We start from the raw sequence: 26,845 nt of genomic DNA, 5'->3' as shown, positions 1-26,845 counted from the left end.
CATATCACAATAAGTGGGATAGAAAACCTAAAAACTATCAAAATATAAATTTCGTTTCCTCTTGGTTATAAGAAGTACATTGAGAAAAATCACGAAGAAACCTTAGTTACATACAGTAGAAAACAAAACGAATATGGACGAGGCGTATGTCTGGTTTAGTTAGTAGTAGTAGAAAACAAATGTCGAATAGGTAAAAAAACTCGGCACAATTTTTGTATGGAATTTTTGTTTCGTATTTAAAAGCTAAATTTGTTTTCAGCATACCGTGAGCGGGAGACATATCTCAGTCCAACCTGGTCTGACTCATAGGCAATGCATGCACCCCCCCCCCCCATCCTATAGCACAGCTCTTAAGCTGGAATCTTTGGCAGGCCCCACGTCAGACTTTGCACGGATCCTTCCATAGTAAATCTATAGAATGAAAAAACAAAAAAAAAAAATGGCGGTAATCGTAACGTTGTGCCAGAGCTGGAGCCTCACCCTCGTGGGGCGTAGCCGGTCAATTTGTCGCACTCAACTCGTCGCGCCTCAATTTGTCGCGGTACAAATTCGTCGCAGTGTCAATTCATCGCTGTACAAATTTGTCGCGATACAAATTTGTCGCGGTGTCAATTCGTCGCAATACAAATTTGTCGCAGTGTCAATTCGTCGCGGTACAAATTCGTCGCAGCTCCAATTCGTAGCTGTACAAGTTTGCCGCCGTGTCAACCTGAAATATTTAATTAATCAATAATTCAATTAAATTAATATTTAATTTTCACCGTATAAGCCGCACTTCCCGCTTTTGTTGGGATTTCTATTTCTCACGGCGAAGGGAGTTGGGCGCAGATCAAGGGTAGAAATGTACAGTGCTTTTTATGAATGACGATTCGATGAAGTTTTCATAATGCCCACAGGATCAGCACCGACAAAGGCAATGTAATCACCAATAATAAAGATGACTATGGGTCAGTCGCATAGATATAATATAACCATTAATCTTATGTTTATAATCAGTCGCATATCTTTGGGTGGCTTGTTTGAATATTTTCACATAGTTTTCATTAACGTCTAAGCTTTTGGTACAAGGTTGGTGTGCTCGGTCTACATATTTCTGTTGGCATAAACATCGAATATTGCAAAACCGAACGTGCAAATGATATGTTGGTTTACGCGTGTGTTTAAAAGTTTTTTCCCCCATAATTCATGTTCCGAAATTAGAAAAACTTTTGATGCAATTCAATGAATTAGCCTATTATAAATTTTCTTTATTTGAGTTTTTTGTTGTATCTTAAAGAGAGATACAGGTTATACGGATGACAAAAAATAATGTAGTACTTTTTAAAATTAAATTGTTTGAATTCAATTTAAATTGCAATAAATTGAAATCTTCTACGTATCTTTAAAACAAAAGGAAAAAATTATGGTAGTTCAAAATACCATCAGTTATTATTCTATAAATCATCATCGGGTTTTTACTGCGATATTCAGGTTATATAAGTGTTTAAATAAAATGATACTCAAAGCACTGAAAATAAATAAAGGTTTAGATATTGTGGAGTGTTTATATGTACGATACGAATTGTTTTTAAAATTAAAATTATCCTAATAAATGTAGGCTATAATCAGAGGCGGATTTATAGTTTTCCCACCTGTGGGCTATTCAAACCTTGCCTTCCTTCTTCCTTTCTAATTCATGTTATCGATCACCAATTACTTAATTTTGGTCACGCCCTTTCACTTGAACTTGTCATCTTGGGATAAAGCCCGCACACACCCTCCTCCACCTAGGAAATATACCTCTGAACATAATCTTACATTGTCTGTTAATGTTAATTCACTTGTATTGTAAGTAGAAATTTTTACTAATCGTTGACTGGAGCCGTAGACCATGCACACCAACCTTGTACCAAAAGCTTAGACGCTAATGAAAACTATGTGAAAATATTCAAACAAGCCAGCCAAAGATATGCGACTGACCATAAACATAAGATTAATGGTTATATTATATCTATGCGACTGACCCGTAGTCATCTTTATTATTGGTGATTACATTGCCTTTGTCGGTGCTGATCCTGTGGGCATTATGAAAACTTCATCGAATCGTCATTCATAAAAAGCACTGTACATTTCCACCCTTGATCTGCGCCCAACTCCCTTCGTTGTGAGAAATAGAAATCCCAACAAAAGCGGGAAGTGCGGCTTATACGGTGAAAATTAAATATTAATTTAATTGAATTATTAATTAATTAAATATTTCAGGTTCTTATGGATATACTGTGATGGTAAATGTTGGTGACTCTCGAAGGGGGTGGGGAACTCTCGAGCCCATGGGGCAGATAGAAATTTACCGTTAAAGATAGGCTCACTGTAATTAGGGGAATATCATACAAACCGAAATTTTTCCACATGATATTGGAATTTTATCACAGCAAAAATCAATTATTTAACATTTCAAATTTTTATAACCGAATTTTCAAATATAATTAAACTTTTATATGCAGTTAAATTTTTAAATGTAATTGATATTGTAATTTTAATTTCGAGTGTCATGTACATGAAGTTACATACAATGGGCTAATTAAAAGTCTGATTTCATTCTTTTTACTCGAGAGTTGTTACTTTGGAGCTGAAAAAAAATCAAAAATCGATTGACATTTGCAGTGGTGTCAGAGACAGAGATGCTGTTGGTGCCCAGGGTACTTTATGGAATGGGTATGAGCACCCAGAGAAATGATTCAGAAATCAGAATTTCCTACTTCAAGATCCAGACAAGAACCCACAAGTTCCAAACACTTCCGGCATCTTTGGCCAGTCAAAGGTGCCGACACGAAAGAAACATTGAGGAGGTGGGGCTGAAAATCGCCATTCATTCCGTTTATAAGAGACTCAAACCCGTACTCAGGAGGCGAAATGGTGCATTGAATTGTATATTCATGAGTTATTGGAGTTGGGGGGGGGGGCTCAAATAGCATCAGCCCCCAGTTCTGGTGGCTATGGTCGGAGTGTTCGAATATTATTTCGGTGTGATAACACAAAGTGATTTGAAATGTGCATTGCATTGCAAAAAAATAATTTGAAAATAAGACTTTTCGCAGCTGTTACAAATAAAACTTAGATACATTGTCATAAAAAATTCCTGAAAGATATATTCTCTGCATGGATACATTTAATAGTGAATTACGGAAATAGTGCTGGGAGGGCCACATTGCACCCCCCACCCCAACGCCCCTCGCTGCAAGAAATGGTAATACAGAAAGCGGGAAGCGCGGCTTATACGATGGAAACTAAATTTTCAAAATTTATTTGATCCCAATTTATTATTTGAATGAGCTCCCAACGCCCCTCACTGCGAGAAATGGAAATCCCGACAGAGATGCGGCTTATATGGTAAAAATTAAATTTTAAAAATTTAATGACTTCAATGAATACTTCATTTGTAAAAAATTAAAACAGTGATGGGAAGGGGGAACATTTCCAATAAATGAGAAAAAAAATTAGTTCCATTTTTTACGCCTAAAGCAATTACCCTATTTATAAGATCACAACAAACATATGAATTTTAAAGCAATTCAAATTTGTCGCGATTAAATGAGTCTGCGGAAAATTTGTACCGCGACGAAATGAGCTTGTGACAAATTTGTACCGCGACGAAATAAGCCTACGACAAATTTGTACCGCGACGAAATGAGTCTGCGGAAAATTTGTACCGCGATTAAATGAGTCTGCAACAAATTTGTACCGCGACGAGTTTGTAGCACGACGAATTGACGCTGCGACAAATTGAATGCGACGAATTGTCACGCGACAAGTTGAGCGCGGCGAATTGACCTAGACCCCTCGTGGGGGGGGGGGGCATGAAACAATGATTTGCTATCGAAAGAAAATACATTTATATGATGTTTTAATTAGTTTGTGTATTTAAAATACTTTTCCAAGGTTAGTGGCTCATGATTCCTCTCGAAGTGTTTCCCCTCTCCCCATAATATACCCTCCAATTCACTAGCGTGTCTCTCCCTTTCCTCCAAAGACAGGGCCTGCGGATACTCCTGCTACATATACATATGTGCAGATTATAACAAGCTGCATTAAATGCACAAGTGGCGTTACCAACTTAATAACGAAACTTGGTATACTTCTAATCACAGAGGTAGAACGTTGCTTCCATATCCTAGAGAGTATTCTTTCGAATTCATTAGGTTGCTTTTTGAGTAGAGCTCCCAAATATTGCTTCGGTTATGAACAGTCATTAATATATAGTAAATGTATGATTCATTTTTTTTCCACGTAGGATTCGGTTACATAGACACATCTTATCCGAGACGGCCTGGAGATACTGCCATGTTGACAAGCCCGACCTTCGAAGCGACAGGCGACAACAACCCTCTATGCATTCGTTTCGCCACTCACATGTATGGGAACGGGGTCGGGACGCTGCGTCTCGTCTTGAGGAACCAAGAAGACAGCGATAAGACGGTGTGGGAAATGAGCGGAACCGCCGGTAACACCTGGCACAGGGCACAAGCAACGCTGTCGTCTCTGAGTCCCTTCCAGCTTCTTTTCATCGCCATCGTCGGTAACAACAGATTTGGCAACATCGCCATTGATGACATATCTCTCCGTGTGGGATCTTGTCCTGTCGTACCGCAGACCGCCTCCAAAGATTCCGGTGATTGCAGTTTCGAAGCTAACATGTGCGGCTGGAGGAACTCCCCTCCTCAGGTACGAGTGTTACTAAGTCCACCTAATTAATAACCTGCCGCGTAAAATGGTCCCGGCTTCTTTTTAAGCAGACGGTTGGTGGTTTAAGATCACCAGTGTGACTTGAGGGTCATAACTGATATTATCTTTTATCAATCTATTTGGTAACACTGTCCGACTTTGTACTTAAAGATATAGGTATAGATGCAGTTATTATAATGACCTTTATATTGTATTTTTAGAATACTTATTTCATTAAATAATAATTAATGCTATTATGTAATAAATTAATGTTATTAATATTAATCAAGTGACGTCACAGTCTGGCCAATCGCTGTCGTGGTTATAAATACCATCAAATACAGCGAAATTCAAGTATTTGATTCGTCAAAGCCGCACAGGCGGCAAAGGGCGTCCGAATTCCAGATGTCAACAAAAAACAAATGTGGCGCTTCCTAGAGCCCTAAGTAGGCATAGAGGACGTTAATCTATCTGTATCTATCTATGGCGCCCCGGAGGAAGACTATATAGCCAGGTTAAATCACTTATATTACCTTTAATTTAAAAATTTATCACTTCAATAAATGATTATTTATCATAAAATTGATGAAAGGTAATTATATGTAACAATTAAAGTTAGTTTCAGTGTGTGGCGTCATCGAAAACTAATGATTTAGTGAATATCATGGCTCCGCGTCTCATTAGGGTTACCATAGCTATAATTCTTGAGGGATTATGGGTAATATGAAACTCGCCAAACTTGTTACAGAGAATTCGCCAAGTTGGCGGGAAACCCGATTACGGAAATATAGCCGACTCCATCATAGTAGAAATATCCGCAATCAAGAATCGATGTGATCAGAACTGAATTTTAACATTTCAACATTAGTAAAACATTACTCAAACTTAACAAAATAATAAGGATTAAAATCGAGTTGAAGGCAGCCACAAGCTGCTATGAAGGCGCGTAAGCAAAAGCGAGTTCACACAGCAAAGAACGTAAAATATATATGCTACAGTAGCGCCACGAACAGTCCTACAAAATTACATACATTTTTTTTGCTTTGCACCGCAACAGTGGAAACAATAGACAGACTCTTATACTGTCATCAACTTCTCCAATGCAGCCGATATCCCTTTGGATGATAAATGACAAAATGTCGAGGAATGTGAAAAATATTTCGGCATGAAATTAACCTCTTAATGATCAGGGACGAGATATCTCAGCCCAATGCAAATGGAAGAAACGAATTCCCGCTCTCCCTGTTTTCTCGTCATCGCAAAGCTTTATTGCAACTCTGTGAACGGAAGTTGTTATTTTTCCCTCCCCGTTCTTTCTTTTCATGACTCCCCCCTCCCATATATAAGTGTCTTTATACTATACAGGGTTATTCAAATAGTTTGTCCGTAGGACTATCTCTGCAACCGTTGGATTCAGAGAAGTATACCTGTACTTCCATTACAAAATTTTTTCAGCACAAGATTGGTTTCTTTCTTCTCACGTTAAAAAAAGAGAAGGAAGTAAAAAAAGGTGAGTACTGTAGATTTCTCTTTCGTGATCAACCAGCACCTCCTAGAGATAGAAGGCCTCTGTACTGTTTGCCGTAAACGTCATTCAGACTACCTAGCAAGTTTTCCACATTTTAAAACACAGCACCCTATTTCGTTTTTAATCACTTTTGGCGTAGAATCTTCCTGATTGGCTCAGTAATACCGCATAGTGATTGGATGTGGGGCATAGAAATCGCCAATTCTGAGCCCGATCATTTCTTTTTTTCACAACGATGACACTGGCACGAGCAGGGAATTTTTTTTCTTTGAATATTCTGAGGGAAAATCGACTACTTACTGACGTCACAAGCAGAGTGCAGAGGCCTTGTATCTCTAGGAGGTGCTGAATCAACCACACCCTTCACCCCTCTCTTATGAGTTATTTTTCTGTCACATACAGGGTGATTCAAATTCTTCATCCATCGGATATTTGACAACCCCGTTGATTTTAGAGGTATACTTCTAACTAGAAAAGAACATGCGTTTTCTTAAAATATCGTACGTTTTCCCAATTAGTGAAAAGTAGAAGTGACTTTGAAAGTTCCTTTGCAAAGGATTCCATATGTTTTAAATGGATTTATATTCATTTCTAATAGTATATTAATTCGTCAAGATAATTAGAAATGAAAAAATTATCATTTTTGGCGACTTATCTCTGTGTTGGCGTGTTTGTATTGGTTCGAGAATCTCTATTTTCTGGGACTGTACACAAATGAAATTATCTCCAACTTCAAACTACTGGCAACCGCGGATCCAGAGGGAAAAGTGGGGTCGATCGCCTTTCCCAAAAAACCGGATATTATAGGAAAAACTGTCTCTTCCGTTAAATGAATGTCCCTGTTGATGATAATATCCTATACACATAAATGTCTCTCCCAACACAAGCCTTGTATTCGTGCGGCGCCGGTCCGCGCCTTATCATTGGTCAATAACGTAAATGATGGTGGTTTCGTTGTGAAGCAACTTGACTGGGAAGCTTCTACTACAATTGGTTCCAAAGTGACGGTTAAATAAACAAAAATTTAAAAGTAAAGATTTGATTGAGTGGTGGCAGTGATGGGTGACGTCAGAAGGTTATTAGGTGAACGAAACATTTTATTTAGCACGGACACAGACAAAATATAGGACATTGTTACGGATGATTTCTTGCCACACAATAGTAAATACCATCAACTGGGGTGACTTTCTGGTCCAGTTTTAAAATTGATGTTAAAAATTTCCCTTCGACTCGTTGATTAAAAGTCGAAAATAAAATTTTTATGTTCGGTTCATGGTTCTAAGATTTATGTCGTTTTTATTTTAATATGCGACGTGCCACCTTTTCTTTATCAAAAAATAAACCCGTCATAATGGAGTGACTTAGTCCCACTGCCTGATTCGTGTACATAACAAGGCTGTGAGTGGATTTAGGACGATACGACACGGGATGTCAAGAGAACCACAATGACAACAAAAAATAATGCAATACAATGAAATTGTATTTTCAAAAGCTGACTTAATTGCAAAAAAAAAACTCTCTTAAACCATTCAAATTGGATGAATTAAACAAAAATCACAAAAAAAGCCTAAATAATCTGACATTGTTAGTTGCAAAAACATCTAGAGCAGCGGTTCTCAACCTTTTTTTGACTCGCGGAGCCCTTTTTAGTATATGATTTCTAAGGCGGAGCCCTGTTTGGCTCGCTTTTTTGTACATAATTTTTATGGCAGAACCTTATTAGGCCTCTCTTATTTACTTATCTATCAAATTTACTGATTCATTTTATTTTCCTCGGAGCACCGGTTGAGAACCGCTGATCTAGAGGAATCTTCGTTGAACTGGAGGGCATTGCCCCTTTTCTTTAGTGGGAGTTGGCTAGAGCAGTGTTTCTTAACCTTTTTCAGCTCATGTCCCCCCCCCCCTTATGGATCAGATTTTTTTTTCTCGTGGCCTCCCTGTCCTGTCCAGGGCCCCCCTCTACCCTCATGCAAGAGTGAGATACTTTCTATTTTTTTATTATGAATGAAATTTTAATAAATCAGATCAATCTCTCTAATCCTGGCTAAGCACAGATTCAAATGGTGGATTATCATCTCTCCCAGGAGTCAAATTATATTGTAAAAAACAGTCTGTGTAAAATACAGGACGATCCAACGAATGAACATACACGATAAATCGACCCTCCCAACACATCAACCGTTGTTCTGGTGGCTCTCCATACTTAGCTGGAAGTAACAGCTTACATATGAAAATCATAGTACCAGATCCCATATAGTACAGTCCCCTCCCTCCATTATAGACAGGCAGACCCCAAGGGTTAAGATGCCCCTGGTTCTATGGACGGATCTGATGAATTCTGAAAGTAGTAATATTTTTCAACCATGTTTCACTTTTAAGGTTTCACAGCTCTGACTTCCTTCACCACCTGTCGTGGATCACCTTTCTTCTGGTTTTCTCCCGTGCCCCCCCCCCCCAGAATATCCCAGGACCACAAGGAGGCCTTATGGCCCCAGGTTGAGAACCACTGGGCTAGAGCACAATGTCATTGGGAGAAACACTTACCTCATCCGGCACTCGAGGTAAACTATAAGATTCCCTTTGTCGCTTGTTTTGTTCTCAAGGATAGAAACTTCCAAATCTTCATCATCACACTTGTTCATAATTTTGGCCATGTGTCGTGTTTGATAGATCCCCCCCCCCCCTCACGAAATCACCAATCTCGAAATTCGGTGATTACGACCGAATGTTGTTTGGACTCAAGATCTCGTCGTCTTCGTCACATTCGGTTGTGTAAGGGCCCATGGAGTCATTCAGTTATGACCTAATAAATGTCGTCTTCCTCCTGGTTGCTCAGAACTTCATCTTCTTCGTCTCTCACTTAATGAATCCAAAACAAGTTGATACTCTAATTTAAAAAAAATGGCAACTAGAAAATGGTCAAAGTTACCTAAAATTTCCTAAGAAACCTAGGATGACACATTTCCCGCTAAAATAAAAACTTTCAGGTAAGGTGCAAAACCAAAATTCTAATTGCTTTGCAATCTTCACCGCATCTACTAATATTGATAATAATAGATGGAACTCGCCTCGTTATCAAAAAAGGCTACACAAATGAAAGTTGGAGGTCTTTCAAATTTGTTTCGGTATTGAATCTCGTCGAAACAACAGCCTGGCGGCGTGATAGATACTTAGACTTGTTTGGTACACATGCGCAATTCCAGCAGTAGATTGCCTACGGCGATAGACCAGAAATGTGCTCTGTTTGAAAGAAAGAAAGTTGTCAACGGGGTGATGGATCAGTGATGTGATGGACAGTCTTTGGATACTATGGTCAGGCTTCGTTTACATTTTCAGATGGGCGCCGAAATTGCGACAGTCATGTGAAAATGATGGAAATTAATTAATTTGATGCCGTTTGTAAAACTGATAGGGAAAAAATGGATATTTCAGCACGAATGTATCCATTAACGCTGCAAACAAAACAAATGCAATTTAAGAAGCAAAATTTTGTCTACAATTGATTGACCCGCAAGGAATTTATATCTCAACCCTATCGAAAACTTTTGGGCATTCATATACCGCATATCAAGTTCCTGCTCATGGGAAGCTGTACTTCGGGGTCATTCAAGTATTACGTCAGCATCGAGGTGGGGGGGGGGAGGGGTTTCAGATTTGCTGACTTTTGATGACAAGTGGGGAGGGGGTTTGGAGGTTGCTTGCGTCATCAACCACCCCTTTTTGAAGATATGAAATATTCTAAGTTGCTGACGAAATTTTGCTGACAATGGGGGGGGGGGGGGGGGTCAGTGTTTTGCTTACTTTTGCTGACAAGGGTTGGGGGTCAAAAATGGCTGAAAATCTGCTTACGTAATACTTGAATGGCCCCTTATAAGTGGATACGGACTCCTGAAATGAGGGAGAGAAGGGGTGAATATCTACCTCCGCTCTTCCACCTATGCTAATAATTCAGTTTTCACACTTCTCTCTGTACCTGCCTATGGCGGTAATAGAGTATTCATTATATTCATTAAAAAAAAAAAAGAATTGCGTAAAAGCTGGTTCAGTCTATAGAGAACCGAGTGTACAATGTGATACGAAGCAGCATATGTTTTTGAGACGCATCTGTTCAAACAAATTTAGCATTAATTGTGTATACTTTTGGGATAGCTCATTTTCATTTTATTTCGTACTAGCTGATACCCGCCCCGTATAAAATTTATGTATGTATAGCTTATTAATTATTTCTTAAAGCTGTCCGTGTGAAAAACAGTGCTCAAGTAGGTTGATACGTGCCACTGCTAACGACTGGCCTTGCGCTTTGTTGATTGTCATGTCAAAAGCTAAACGAATCCGGAACTGTGACCGTGACCGTGAAACAGTTATACAGAGCGCCAGACCCATTTTTACTAATGGTCTACATCTCCTTCATCATTGTGACCACTATTGGCATGGTCAATTAAAGGGCTTTGGATTACACACATTTTTTTTTTTTTTATATATATTTAATTACTGCAAATTTGCAGTTCCCCAGGAAAAGCTGAATATGTAATTCGGAACTGTAATCTCTTGAATGCGAATGGCATTTCTTCAGTGATAATTGGGATACGTGGAATGAAGACGTCTTTTCCTTCTCATTTTGCAGTTGAACTCGCATGTTGGTGGATAATGATTTTTTTAACTTCGTGCCGGAGTGTTGATGATTTGAGGCAAGCATTGAGTTCCATCCGTCTGGCGTTGAACATTTTTATTCTCATTTTTGTCGTCGTCGTAGTTGTTGTTTTCTGTTGTTAGTGACGTCATGCGTCCAGCTTGTGCAGCGAATATTATTCAAACGCCTTTTTAAGCATTTTTTAAATTCGAACTATACCTCTACGATGGGCGGTTGATGAGATGGACGTGGCAGGCCATGGGTGGTTGAAAGGCCGCATTAGCACTTACAGGAAACCCTGTATATGGGCTAGCGAAAATACCCGGCGCTTCCCGGGTTTTCTTCAATTACTGGGAGGATTGGAAAAATGACAAACCATTATAAAGGAATGAACTTATAATGGCAGCATTAAACACCGTTGTGATTAATAAATGACAAGCTATCAAATTTATGATAATTAGTAAATTCTCAATTTTAGTAATTTTCACTAATTGGAATAACCAATTAGTTAATTAATTATGATCTTAATTAGCATCAGGATCGTTGTGATTTATAAATGACAAGCTTTCAAATTTATGAAAATTAGAAAATTCGCATTTTTACTAATTCTCATGAAAGTTACTGAATGTCAGCTTTTACAGAACTGCTTGGTAAAAGCCCGAAATGTATACGTTTTCTAGCGTATTTCGGACTTTTACCAACTCGACTTGGTAATTCGGGCTTTTACCGTAACATATACATATGCATGTCTGAAACGCATTGTTAGGGAACCATGGTAACCAAAGTAAACGTTCCGAAAGTGATTGTTGAGGCCCCAAAACCATTGTTGCCCGACAGTTTTTCGCCCATTTCGGGCATTTGTCCAGCTCTGACTAGCTATTCAAGTAGCCTACGGTTCATTCCCGGTCCTGTTTGGTATATATGCAAAATCTGGCGACGATCGGCCTAAAACTGTAGATTTGTATAAAGAACAGTGTTACATACTTTCATATTTATCTATAAGATAGTTATTGTATAAATCACAGGATATTTTAAATTTTTTGTTGGTTGATATTGAATGGCCAATACCTTAGGCCCCAGGGCTTCTCTAATATTTTCCCCACGCGGCGCCCAAACTATCCGCAGACTCCCCAAAGCAGTTTGACAAAGAGTTTCTTCGAAAAACCTTGGTCAGGACCACCATTCCGTGGCGTGCCTTACAAATCTTGGCATGGTAGAGTTTGAGAACCCATGTTTCAGGCAAATGTTATTAATCGATATATCCAAATCAATTTTCGTTCTTTAAATGAATTTTTGTGTACTCTATGAACTCCTTCCTTGATGAACATTGGTTCTCACTGATCTAATAACGCTACTCCAGTCCTAATTTTAAACACTGACAATATTTAACCATTTATTTGAAAAGCTGAAAACAAAAAACGGCATTCTCTCTCTCTCTGGAGCGCGCGCGCACACACTCACACGCATAATAAATATAAGAAAACCCTCCCGCACGCAGCACCCCCTGTGGGCGGGAAGAGTGTGGAAAGGAAAGAGACAACGGCGAGAGAAACGATACAAGACTAAGGTCATTATTTTTTTTTTGGGGGGGGGGGGGGGAGCACGATTATGATGATGTCAATTCATATATGCATATAAACTGAAGAGCCAAAAAAAACTGGTACAGGCATGGGTATGCAAATAAAGAGATATGGAAACAATCAGAGTACGGCGCTGCGGTCGGCAACGCCTATTTAACACAACAAGTGTCTGGCATAGTTGTTAGATCAGTTATTGCTGCTACAATGGCAGGTTATTGAGATTTAAGTGAGTTTGAACGTGGTGTTATAGTCGGCGCACGAGAGATGGGACATGGCATCTCCGAGGTAGCGATGAAATTTGGATTTTCACGTACGACCATTTCACGAGTGTACCGTGAATATTGGGGTTTACCGGTAAAAAATTAAATGTACGACATCGCTGCGGCCGGAAAAAGATCATGCAAGAACGGGACGACTGACGAGAATCATTAAACGTGACAGACGTGCAACCCTTCCGCAAATTGCTGCAGATTTCAATGCTGGGCCATCAACAAGTGTCAACGTGCGAACCATTCAACGAAACATCATCGATATGGGCTTTCGGAGCCGAAGTCCCTCTCGTGTACCCTTGATGACTGTACGACACAAAGCTTTACGCCTCGCCTGGGCCCGACAACACCGACATTGGACTGTTGAGGACTGGAAACGCGTTGCCTGGTCTGACGAGTCTCGGTTCCAATTGCTTCGAGCTGATGGACGTGTACGGGTATGGAGACAATCTCATGAATCCATGGACCCTACATGTCAACAGGGGACTGTTCAAGCTGGTGGAGGCTCTGTGATGGTATGGGGCGTGTGCAGTTGGCGTGATATGGGACCCCTGATACGTCTAGATACGACTCTGACAGGTGACAGGTGCGTAAGCATCCTGTCTGATCACCTGCACCCATTCATGTGCATTCCGACGGACTTGGACAATTTCAGCAGGACAATGTGACACCCCACACGTCCAGAATTGGTATAAAGTGGCTCCAGGAACACTCTTCTGACTTTAGACACTTCCGCTGGCCACCTAAATCCCCAGACATGAACATTATTGAACATATCTGGGATGCCTTGCAACGTGCTGTTCAGAAGAGATCTCCACCCCCCTCTTACTCCTACGGATTTATGGACAGCCCTGCAGGATTCATGGTGTCAATTACCTCCAGCACTACTTCAGACATTAGTCGAGTCCATGCCACGTCGTGTTGCGGCACTTCTGCGGGCTCGCGGGGGCCCTACACAATATTAGGCAGGTGCACCTGTTTTTTTGGCTCTTCAGTGTATAAATTCGATCAGTGAACTTCACCTTTGACGCTGGGGGGGGGGGGAAATCCCCGCCCCCCGTATCTCCGCCCATGGTATAACTGAATGGTGTGGATGCATAGAGCCGTTCAGTTATGCCTGCGCAGTTATGATTGTATAGGTATAACTGTGCAGGTATAACTGAGCGTGTGTAGGGGCCTTTATATATTCTAGAAACCATATATTAAATGTTATTCGTTAGGTAGGGCCGTAGGTTCGTGTGTAGGGCCCTTTAATATAGTAGGGTCCTTAATATAGTCTGACGAAGAACATTTAATATATGGTTTCTAGAATATATAACATACAAGTCATACAGCAGCGGCCAAGTTCAGGGAAAGAAGAAAGTCCGCAAAAGAGGGGGAAAAATTGCGTATATGGAGAAAGAACATGAAAAAACACAGTACGGGGAAAATTACATTGTAACACCCCCCCCCCCCCCCCATGTATCTCTTTCTCTTCGCCCTCAACTAGAATTCACTCCCCCGCAGTCTGTTTTTTCCCGATCAGTTCTTTCTTGCACTTTTTTACATGAGCCTTTTTAGACATAAGGGGCCTTTTTACATACGCCTTAATACATGAGGGGTCATTCAAGTATTACGTCAGCATCGATGGGGGGGGGGAAAGAGGAATTTCCGATTTGTTTGCTTTTGTTGACAAGGGGGAGGGTTTTAATAATGCTTACGTCATCAACCACCCTTTATGAAAATATGAAATATTCTTAATGGCATCTTACTCGGTGAGCCAAAAACGAGAAAAACGTTTCGATAGTTTGTGGCCACTTGAAGTAACATGATTGACCCTATTGATAAGTGTCCTACAGAGCCACTTTATGGATCTCTAAATGTTTCGCGGATCCAAGTGATCTGGAAACGTCTCCGGGCTGCTCAAGTGCTCTGGCACTGTGCCACGCATCACTCAAGCGATCCATAATTATATGCCGCGGATCACTTGAATAATGTGAGAATGTGCCGCGGGTAACTTGAGTGATGTAGAACCGCACTGGGGGCCGCTTAAGTGCTCTAAAAGGATGCCGCATGCCACTCGAGGGATCTCTAAATGTAATACGGATCGCTTAAGTGTTCCCGAACTGTGTCCCGGGTCATTTAAGTGATCTGAAAATGTGTGTCGCTTAGTTCATTTTTACAAAATTAGGTTTGAGGAAGCCAGGCCACATCAAATAACCCGCAGGGCCAAGGGCCTTTATGCGATTTATCATTATATGGCTTAGAGAGTGGATGGGAATGAATTTATTAAAAATAAATTTTGAGTTCATAGCTTTCAAATACCATTGAAATTAACAGAAATTTATTATAATCTACTCTATAACATAAAATCACAAATTTGAAAAGGGCCCGTTTCTATGCAACCGAAATTAGTGACAATTTTATATAACGGAAGTCGGTGACGTTTTTGTGTTACGGAAATCGGTTACGATTTTGGGTCAAGTTTTCATTTAACTCTTGCGGGACCTATTTGACCCATCGGGACCAAGTTATGTGCATGAACCGAGAGGCTCCCACATCCTACAGCAGGGCTAGGTACAACAGACCACTCGAAATAACGCCCAATACGCCCCACTCAAAATCACCATTGCATCATCGACCACAGAACGCACAGTGGAACAGATAGAGGGAACAACAGAAGAAGGTTGGAACACAGTAAATACTAGAAGAAGAAAGAATAGGACCTACTTCAATCAGAACCTCCCAGTACATGATAGCAGAAGCGGCTATGAACAGGGAGGTAACAAACGTATGGGAAACCCGGACACTTGGCAACGAAGGCAACACATCGCAGGCTCTCATATACAGAGATACATGAGGCAGACTTTTCCAAGAAGGAATAATCAACAAAGATTTAAAGAGATTGACAGAGATCAAATTAAAGAACACAACCAACTGCCACACACACTCCGAAGGAGTGCGTCAATCACCCAGCACAAAACCTTCGCTCAAGCCATCTCACAAAGGTCAAGCTTCACACTCCAAACTTTCTTTTTGGAACGTATCAACACGCAGAGAACGAGACGAGACCTCATCGAACAAATGGCGTACTCAAAACTCGATAAGTACATTCTTAACACCAAAATGACCAACGACGGCATACAAATAGTGTGCTCGAGCCCAATCTTCGCCAACGCCATCAGTCGAGAGATCTCAAACAATTTCAAATTGAAATACCATCTCGCAATATCGTCCACAACACACCGCTGCTAAAACAACTACATATCTAAACGAAAGAAAAACACAAAAAATGAACCAACAGAGCACTAAACTGCTTCAATATAATTGTGACAGGAGTGAGCCAGTCACTCATCTTCTGATTAAATTTATTCAAGAACAAAAAATAGACATGGTTCTACTGCAGGAGCCCTGGGGTGTCAGAGACGACGGAACACTGAAAGGATTCCCACAAAAATGGGCACAGTGGACGTCGATCAACAAGAAAGCTGCTATCTTGATCCCAAACAACAGAATTCAAGGAACAACGTTCGCAACGTCAGAGAACAGTGTAACCATCAAGACCAGTCTCACGAATCGAGAGTACATATTTTCATCAGCTTACTCGTCCCCATACGATAAACTAAAAGACACGACAAATGAACTCCACACAGTAATAAGAAGAGCTGACACCACACCGACCATCATCTGTGCAGATCTCAATGGACCCCACACGGTGTTTGGATACAAAAACAACTAAACCCAGGGGCTCAAAACTCCTGGATTTTATAAGATCCTCTAACCTAACGATCTCAATGACGGAGGAATCACATACAGCCACGATGGAAAAACAGGGTCCCCTGACGTCACCCTTATAAACGAACATACCATACTGGACCGCATCGAGTGGCAAATTCACGAAGAAGCAAGCCCAGGTCTACACAAATACATAGTCATTCAGGTACACAATAGCCCCAAAACAGAATCAATAACAAAATTCTCTAACTCAAGAAGGCGGATCGAAAACTTTCTCAAAAAGCTAAAACCAAAGGTGAAGGGGCTGACACATAAATTCAACAGGACCAATAACGAAAATGAACTCGAGCAAACAGTAGAGGAAACCTTCAAAATTCTCCAGAATATCGGGGACGAGACACTAAAGGTCTCCAGAGAGACAGAAAAAGATCACACCCCATGGTGGAGCCAAGACCTCGAGATCATGAGGAAACGATATCGGGCCAGCAAAAAACGATACAACAAAGCCAAGGACGAGGAAAAAATCAGGGCCAAGGAAACATTCCACAGAACTAGAGCAGCTTACACAAAAGCGATTAAAAAAGCCAAACGAGATCAATGGAAAAAGTTTTGCACGGAGGCATCGGATCCATACGGTGCAACATATAAAGGCACAGTGAAAAGAAAAGCAAGACCAGCCCAACTTATGATGGAGGAGGGAGAAAATCTCACGATAATGGACGCAGCAAAACGCCAACTGGAGAGGATGTTTCCTGCTTGCAACACATCCAGGGAACTCGATCTCGAACAACTTTTAAGTACCCCCAGGAACAATAAAATCAGAGAAAGGCCGATTACGAAACCAGAAATATCTAGAGTTATTAATCGTTTCAATGACAAGAAAGCACCGGGCCACGACCACATCAATAATAAACTTCTCAAATCCATTAACCGAACGTTCCCCGGATTCCTGCCCGCTATGTTTAATAAATGTTTTCAATTGAGTGTATTCCCTCAGCACTTCAAGTTGGGGAAGATTTTCCTTATCCTCAAGAAAGATAAGGATCCAAGGGACATACACTCGTTCCGTGCAATACATCTTCTTCCAACTATCGGAAAAACGCTGGAGAAGATCATAACCCAACGTATCATATACCACACCGAGAAAGAGAACTGGTGGAGCGACAAACAATTTGGATTCCGCCAGGGACGCTCAACTGAGCACGCATTGCTTGAAATAAAAGAAGAAATCGGCAAACGAAAAAAGGCTATGCTCGACACAGTGCTTATCTCATTAGATATCAAAGACGCGTTCAACTCGATCAAACACAGTACAATCATAGAAAAACTCAACAATATGCCAATCTCAAACCAACTCTTCAAAATAGCATGCAACACGTTGAAAGGAAGAAAAGTTGCGATACAGACGCAAGACGGACTAGCCACTCACGACCTTTCCAAGGGCTGCCCGCAAGGCTCTTGCTCCGGGCCAACACTTTGGAACGCAGTCATAGACAGCCTACTTAAAACAAAGTGGCCAAACAACACCAGAATACAAGCGTTCGCTGATGATATTGCAGTGTTGGTATCGGATCATACCAAAGAAAAGACAAGGAAAAGGGCTATGGGGGTCCTCGACACAATACATAACTGGATGGCACATGGATTAGAGGTGACAACGGAAAAATCCAAATTTTTATGGATCTCCTCCAAAAACCCCATATCGCTCCGAATGAATGGCTCACTAATAAAGAGAACCAAGGTACTTAAATACCTCGGAGTACACATTGATGGAAAGATGTCGTTTGTGGACCACATTCAGCAACAAGGAGACAAGGCCAATAGAATTCTCCCCACTCTACTCAGCTGTGCGGGCAGCAACTGGGGAATAAACAGCAGAATGCGGCGAATATTATACATCACAGTCATCCAAAGAATTCTCACATACGCGGCACCAGTCTGGGGGAAAAAACTGTCCCAACAAGCCAAAAAGAAGCTGGATTCTACGCAAAGGGGCTTCTTGCTATACATCACGAAAGCATATTCGACGACCCCGACCAACGCCCTTCAGACGATCACGGGTCTCCCCCCACTAAGTCTCTGGACAGAGTTTGAAGCCAAGATGGGACTGCTGACCAGGCTTAAAAGACCCGCCAGACCGGAGAGAAGCTGCGGGATAGTCACGCCCTCACAAATAGACCAAAAGGCTACAGGATGGTCGGCCCACCCAGCCACCAGCACCAAGCAGGGACAAATCTGTCTGAAAGAGGAGCAACCAACAACAGAGACAGAGATTTACACAGACGGGTCTAGAATGGATGAAGCCACGGCGGCAGCTCTCGTCATCATCGAAAAACAGAAAATTACACACAAATGGGCCTATAAACTAAATAACGAGACCTCGGTCTTCCAAGCAGAGATGTATGCTATTCTGGAGGCAGTCAAAAAGGCCCAAGTGATGAATCGACCAGTCAGAATAATAACGGATTCTCTCTCATCACTTCAATCGATTGCTGACCCGCTATCCAAAACGGAAGCAGCCCGAATTATCAGAGGAATTCTTATTAATAGCTCAAACATCTCGCTCTCCTGGGTGAAGGCGCACGAAGGCAACTGGGGAAACGAGGAGGCAGACACACTGGCTAAACAGGCCACCAAGAAGGAAACCGTGGAGGTTTCCTTACAAGTTTAAGCAAACCATGCTTCGAAAATGGCAACAACAGTGGGAAACCAACACCAAAACAGGAAGAAAGATCTATCAGATCCTTCCGAAGGTCAAGATTGGTGACAATGGCTGGTCAAGGGGAATGACCCTGTACCTTACAGAGCACGGGCCCTTTCCCGCCTACCTCAAAAGATTTCATGTTCGATCAACCGACAGCTGCAAGTGCGGGGAAAGAGACACCCCCATGCACTACTCCACAAAATGCCCCCTCACAAAGGAGTTACATTTTGGTGCGCCTTCAGAAGAAAACATATCTTTATGGAGAGCGGAACTTCTGAAAAGGGCAGACCGCACGGAGAAAATAGGAAAACTTATACGCCTTCTTGAACATAACCAAAACGACTACATGCCTATAGAAGCTCGTCCACAAAGTAACAGAAAACCCTCGATGGCTGCTTCGTCAGAGGAAGACTCAGACGAGGTGGAGGAATAAAGTGATAAAAGGACGCTCAACATCGCCAGTGAACCGCCCTCCAACACATCCGAAGATACGTTTTCAACTCTCAGCTTAGATACGAAAGCAAACGACAAGCACCGACAACATCATCTGCCCCCGAAGTGGCACAGTGTCGCGAGGCAGAAGATGAACGGCACACAGGGAACGCTGCGCCCCGAGGAGGCGAATGCTCGCGAAGCAGTTTCTGACATTTTTGTAAATAATTGTTAAATATGATATTTGATGATGAAGAAATTCTGGAGAGGTAGGGCTTCGCTGGGTGGTGCGCATGTGCAACATCGGGAGCCACAGCTTGGTAAGGAGCCAGATGGCAGAATTGCATCAGATCAGGTCGGAACGAGCGGCCCACAGGGACACCACTAATGCTAGGCTGCTTGATGGGAGGGGGGGAGGGGACTGGATAGTGCCCTCATCATGGATAAAAAGAGGAAAGGGGGCTGGATGTGCCGGACCGGATGGCCTTCGAATGTATCTCGAGGGCTTCCCGGTCGACACCTTCAGCACTCTCCAGCACGGACCAACTCAGCCGAGTAAATGGCTAATATCCCTAGCGGGACAGAGCCAGATCCCTGCCTGGTAAGAAGAAGAAGAAGCAGGGCTCCTAGGCTGAAATAGATGGCAAGCCCCCCAAACCATCTTTTTGACGGGCCCTTCTGTGGTTAATTTATAGTGTGAAAAATCAAAAAGTGATAAGAATCCTTCCGGCCCCTGTCGGCCCTGCCCTTGTGGTGGCCATGCCGACAGGTATCATATTTATAATATACATATATCACCAGTGCACCCAACAAACAGGGTCGGGATACTCGACCTGTTTGTTGGGGGGTGCATATATACCTTCATGGGCAAGTTAAAAGGTTTCATTTGCAGGGGCCCTTGAGGGATGTCATTGTTTTCTTGCTGCTTTAACATTGAAAAATTTGCGATAGCGGAAGCCCAAGATATATCTAGTTTGGGGGCCTGTAAGGTTCAGGAGAAAAGAGGGTGGAAAAAGGTCGAGGAGAGAGAAGTCGCGAGAAAAAGAAAAGAGAACGGAGGGAGACATTCGAAAAAGTGAGGGGTAGGGTGTGAAAGTTTGTACCGAAGAGACTTGACGGTTTCGTTGGGGATATTGGATAATAAACGAAATAAAGTGTTGTTTTCTTCTTTTGGGTGTCTAGAACCCAGTTGTTTCTCCCTGAAATCGTAATAGAAGTACAGCCGAAGACCTACGACTGATAAGAAGTCGGGGGAAAGTTTACTGCGCAGTCGGCAGGATGGGAACTTGTCTTCAACGACTCAAGACTGTGAGCTGAATTAGAAGAAGAGGGTCCTAGCCTATTCTTCTATATATTCTAGAAACCTTGGGTCCTAGCCACGGTGAAACCAACCCGGTTCGTATAGAACAGTGTTTCTAAACCGCCGGGCCCTAACATCATTCATACCTGGCCGCGAGTGATTAGCCGTTTCCTTTTTCCTCCTCATTCATTTTCTGTTGGTCGTGTGTTTGACTGACCTTTAAACTCACAAAAATGAATGAAACCGGGCCGCGGGCTCGCTAAGGTTGAGAACCACTGGTATAGAAGGATAGCAGCAGTGTGTTGAGCTCCCACGCTGTTTTCTTTTTTTCCGCGAAGTTAACCCGACTACGGTGCTGATAGAGGCAATCCTGCCTAAGGTTTAATCCTTTAATTAAAGGAAGAGAAGCAAGTACCGAGACGATAAATAAAGATGGCGTATTTGGCAAAAGGGAACAAGGAAGATCATGGCCACCAACTTGGGGGTAGAAGTCCGACCGGAGTTCAACTTAATGCAATTAATGAGTGCCAAACAGGAAAGTGAAGTGTACAACTAAGCGACATGCAGAGAGATGCTGAAAACGATCATAGGCAATAGGAAAGAGAGATGGAGGAGCGACGTAGAGATAGAGAGGAGAGACGTAGAGAAAAGGAGATGGAACATGAACTCGAAAGACTGAGGATCGAAACAGGAGCCAGAAGAGAGGAGTGTAATCAGGCTGAGCGCGGCAGAACCCCTAGCCGTAATTTTCAGAACATGATGCAAAAATTCAGGATGGAAGAAGACATAAGTCTGTAAACGAGCTGGTGCTGTTCGAGCGGCAAGCTCGTCACGTCGCCCTGGCAAGGGAATATTGGTTAGCCGAGCTCTTGGGACTTCTTCCCTACGAATTGAACCAGATAATTGCCCGCGAGCCGGAAGAGAAGGTACAGGACTATAATCAAGTTAAAGAATTATTACTCTGAGGCCGAACACATACTGGGGAGACGACAAAGCGATTTCAAAAGAGAAAATACATCGAGATCAGCATCGATGTCCCGTAACATACTGAGGAGGCAGAGGAGAGCGAAAATGACCGCAGGCGTTCTGAAGGGTAAAGAAGAAAAGCCTTTGAGCGGGAAACGTGACATCTCGCCAACTAGTAACCCTACCAGCCTGTTCATGCCAAATCAATCAGTTTGGCAATATTGGAGGATTCCGATAAACCAGCGGTTCCCAACCAGTGCCCCGCAGATCCCTTAGGGCTCCGTGGCCACTCGAGGAAAATAAATAAAAAAAAAGTAAATTTGAAAAAAATAATTAATATTTTTGAATAATAAAAATAAGTCAGAAACTTTGATGAATAAATAAAAAAATAGGCGTCTGGGCTCCGCCATACAAATTACATACCGGAAAAGGGCTCCGTGGGTCAAAAAAGGTTGAGAAGCGCTGCAATAAACGCGTTAATCCTCAAAAGACTACAAGTCCTGTTTATATATGTTTTTAATGACTTCTTGTATCAAACCGTTGTTTCGAATATTATTGCACAATATGTATAAAGATTGAAATAATTATACTTCAATCAAGATAGAGAGACAATACAATTAGTTAGACACTACATGCCTACAATCCGCAGAAGCTAATTTCGATACTTTCAAAAGAAAATATCACCGTTAATGAGATGAAGTGAGAAGTTATCCATACACCTCGATGATGAAACCGTAATTTTTTTATGGCCAGCGTATCATTATGAAAATGATTGTTATTAGCGATAAATGTATACGTGGTGGTTAAGCACAAATTATCAGTGTGGATCCATTATTTATGAAAGGATTTTTCTGAGGCCCTACCAGGCAAATTCCCGAAAATCTCAACCACATCTCACTTTTGTGAAGCCTTTTTTATCTTGAGGTCCCACGGTCCTTGCCCTGGTGGGCCCCTGCCTAACGACGGCACTGCTTTTAACCGGCATGTTCTGTGCATAACCAATTTCAATGAACGCACGGATGCTGCAATCAACTGGTTTCGATTTTTTAAGAAATACAGAAATATGTATTGTGTGTGAGATGTTCATTATTTGCATCAGAAAAAAATCTTGTCTCTTTCATAACACACGACATTCCAATTCAAATCCACGGAAATAATAGATACAGTATTCAGTATAATAAAATAAAAGAGAAAAAACAGAAACCATGTTTCGACAATGTTAGTAAGCGATGAGCAATCATCACGGTGTTTATTCGTTTTCCTAAAAAAACGGGATCTCAAACATTTTCCACCCGCGTCACCCATTTCCCTTATGAAGAGCCATTGGCGTACGCAAAGGGGGGATTTGGGGTTCTAACCCTCCCCCCCACCTAAGCCAAGATTATAGTGTTATTTTGCCGGAAAAAACGTAAAACCCCCAGAAGGAAAAACAAATTTGAACCCCCCTCCCCGAGAAAATTCTGCCGTACGTACGCCTATGTGAAGAACAGTTGTAAGCAAAGCATTTCTTTGAAAAACCTTTGTCAGGACCACTGCGAAGCTGCACCCCTGACGAAGGTTGGCGCGCACAGTTTGAGAACCCCTGCTAATCCATCAACGTATTGACAAATCAAGGGGCGCCATTCGAGGGAGGGGAGCTTTTGAAAATACAATAAAAATTTTATATGTACATACAAATATATATATATACTAGGGGCTCTGTGCCCCTGTAGCCTTTGGCGGCCACCCCCCCCCCCCCTTCTCATCACAACATGTCTTGTTTATTTCGTCCCACTTCATATGGAAAGGGACATGTGAAAGCACCAGCTTACTGAAGAAGCGAATTTTACAATAATAAAACAACATAAAACAAATGTGATTCATCAAGTACCCCCAGAAAATTTGCCTATGGGGTCCCCAGACTCCAATTCGCTGAATTTTAGCGGGGCCCAGACTGGATTTATCTCGGGCTATCGATGTGTAGCAAATTTCACAATGTTAAACGACAGAAAAGAATGAGATTCATCCAGGGCCCCCAAAATGAAACCTGTAAACATGGGGCCCCGACTTGTAAGCTTGTTGGTCATTCCCCGCTGCAAGTGCCATGAAAAATTTTCATTTGTATTCATTTTACCAACGAATAAAGTCCAAGGCCCCCAACCAATTACCTGGGACACCAGTTCGCATACTTTTAGTGGGGGCCCCCAGATTGGCTTTATCTCGGGCTTTCGCTGTTGCAAATTCTAAAATGTTAAATAACAGAAAAAAATGAGATTCATCCAGGCCCCCAAAATGAAACGGTCCTCTGACTCGGAGCTTGTCATACATCCCCCTGTGAGTGCCATGGCAAATGTTCATTTGTATTCATTTTACCAACGAATAAATTCCAGCCGCCCCCCCCCCTCAGTTACCCGTGACCGAATTCGCAAATTTTATGGGGTCCCCAGACTGGATGTATCTTGGGCTTCCGCTATCGCAAATTTTTCAATGTTAAAGCAGCAAGAAAACAACGAGATCCATCAAGGGCCCTGGAAATCAAACCTTTTAACTTCCCCATTAAGGTATACGTGCAATCCCCCGGATACCCCGACCCTGTGTGTTGGGAGCACTGGTGGTGTTATATGTATATTATACCTCTCGACATGCCCCCCCCCCTCCACACAAGGGCAGGGCTGACAGGGGCCGGAACGATTCTTATCACTTTTTGATTTTTCACACTATAAATTAGCCATAGAGGGCCCCTGAAAAGCTGGTTTGGGGGCCAGCGATTTGATCGCCATCTATTCCAGTCTAGGCGCCCTACTGTAGGATGTGGGAGCCTCTCCGTAAATGCACGTAACTTGGTCCCGATGGGTTAAATGGGTCCCGAATATGCTAGAGTTAAATGAATACTTGACCCAAAATCGTAACAGATTTCCGCCACTCAAAAAACGTCACCCACTTCCGTAACATAGAATCGTCACTAATTTCGGTTGCTTAGAAACAGGCACTTTTCGAGTTTGTGTTTTATATTATAGAGTAGATATACATACATTGAGTTCATGTGTGTTTTCTCTCTTTGCCTTCCCCCCTACCCTGGAAAACGTTGAAATGACGTTCATGGAAAAATCTCTACAAATTTTTTTGTTGAAATTCTAAGAACATGTTCAGTATTGAGTAGAAAATTAGTGTCGACCAGCAATTCTCAACCTTTTTAGTATATAATTTCTACGACGGAGCCCCGTACGCTACGTTTTTTTTTTTTTCATTTGGTCATAAAATTTACTGGTTCATTTTACTTTCATCGAGTGAACGCGGAGCCCCCTCAACCAGTGCACGTGGAGCACTGGTTGAGAACCGCTGGTATAGACAGTACATAGATAGTTTTCTTTGTAAAAGATTTTTGATGTCTTTGTGGGGAAGAAATGATTTTTCCGCCCCAGCGACTGCATAATGATTTATAGTGGTATATAACTTATGATCTTTTAGTGGTTTTCCAGTTTCCGACAAAAATTTGCCACCCTTTACATTTTGCAGCCCAGGGCAAAGGCGTGGGCATGAAAAACATTGAGAGGGCTGAAAGTTGCCAATCGTTCCGTGGTGAGCCTCGAGCCCGTATGTAGAAGGGTGCAGTGCCCCGCATTATTTATTCATTAATTGGGAAGGGGGTTCTCAGCCCCCTAACACAAAATTTATTGGGGGGGGTTGAAATAGCCCCCCCCCCCCGCCATGTTCTGGTGCCTATGTCCCATGGCAGTACGTTTGTTATTAAAAACTATTCAGGGACAATTGAAAAGATGAAATTTAAGGGATGGAATTTGCGCCCCTTCTGATACTACGCCCGGGAAACCACACCCCCTCCCGCTCCCTTCCTAGTTGCAGAAACTGTTCGTTCGTCAGAAGGAAGTTCTCTTGCACATAGTGTAGTTTTCCATGCAAAAAGCGCAATGGGATGGGCGGAAATTTGCGAAATATCTATCTCGTTAGTCCCAGTAAGATTTTGAAAAATATTCACGTCTAAAAAAAATGACGGGGTAATTAATGCGTAAAATGCTACCACAACAATCGTCAAACTTTTAAATTAGGATAGACTGGGTTAAGCACAAAAAATGGGAATCGAAAAGAAGAGAGAGCGCCAAAAGTGGAAAAACATCCGAAGCGCTCCCTCCAAACCAAATGGGTGGTGATGATGATGATCCCCCCTCAGAAGTTCTCTTTTTTTTCCAAGAGAGTGAGGAGAAAAAAGAAGGAGAGAAAACTGACCAATCCCCAAATAGCGTCTGATTTTACCTCGCGATCAAAACAAACCGGCTTGAAAGAGTCGCGTACCTCTTGAGCCGCCTCTTTCTCCTCCTCGTCTCGTTGCCCGAGTATGTGAGGCGCAGAACAAAACAGTACATTTGTTTTCGCCGCTATTTCGTACCTCTCCGCTCACATCCCCAGTATGTGTTCGGCCTGAGAAGATTCAAACTCACCCCTGAGAAGTTTCGGCAGATGTTTTCTTCTCCCCATTAAAAAGTCTCACCACAGAGAGCGACAGGCCTACAAAACGATAAATTATTCAATCATTACACTTCACTCATAGTTAGAAAAACTGGTGGCAGATGGCAGCACTACACATAGAGATATAGATGGCAGCACTGAAAAATCATACACAACACCAGATACGCACTCAGACTGTTAGGTACACACATAATTCCGGCACAACTCACTAGGTAGTAAATTGCCGATGGCAATAGACCTGAGTTGTGCTCGGTTTGGAAAAAAAAAAAAAAAAAAAACACTACACATAACAAGCATTACACAGAAACAAGCTTCACGCCAGGTTTCACTGCACGTACACGCACATTCCCGCATGTACCGATTCGTTAGAGGCTCCGCAGAGGAATATGGACGAGGTGCATAGCGTTTTCGTGTCCATTTGCCAAAGGAAACAACAGAGCTCCGAACCGGCAGCCGAAGACCGAGAAAGCCAGAAACCAACCGGGTAAATCTTCAATAGACAACAAGGGCGTGCCCAGGAATAAGGTGCCAGGAGATGAGTGTGAAATTTTGTACCGAAG

General features: G+C 42.1%; 1 protein-coding gene across 1 annotated transcript in view; it reads left to right on the top strand.

The window, feature by feature from the left end:
* Positions 1–26,845, top strand: part of LOC149080830 (MAM and LDL-receptor class A domain-containing protein 1-like) — a 40,982-nt gene that overhangs the window by 9,998 nt on the left and 4,139 nt on the right. The window contains exon 3 of the mRNA XM_089237392.1: positions 4,271–4,701. Coding sequence (XP_089093518.1) covers positions 4,271–4,701 — 431 coding nt within the window. The remainder of the gene's footprint in view (positions 1–4,270; positions 4,702–26,845) is intronic.

Source organism: Pholcus phalangioides, unplaced genomic scaffold (genome assembly GCF_987345545.1).
Source record: "Pholcus phalangioides strain wild (caught in Gottingen) unplaced genomic scaffold, Ppha-v1.0 ptg000010l_1, whole genome shotgun sequence".
Taxonomy (NCBI): Eukaryota; Metazoa; Arthropoda; class Arachnida; order Araneae; family Pholcidae; genus Pholcus; species Pholcus phalangioides.
This window is presented reverse-complemented; position numbering and strand designations above follow the sequence as displayed.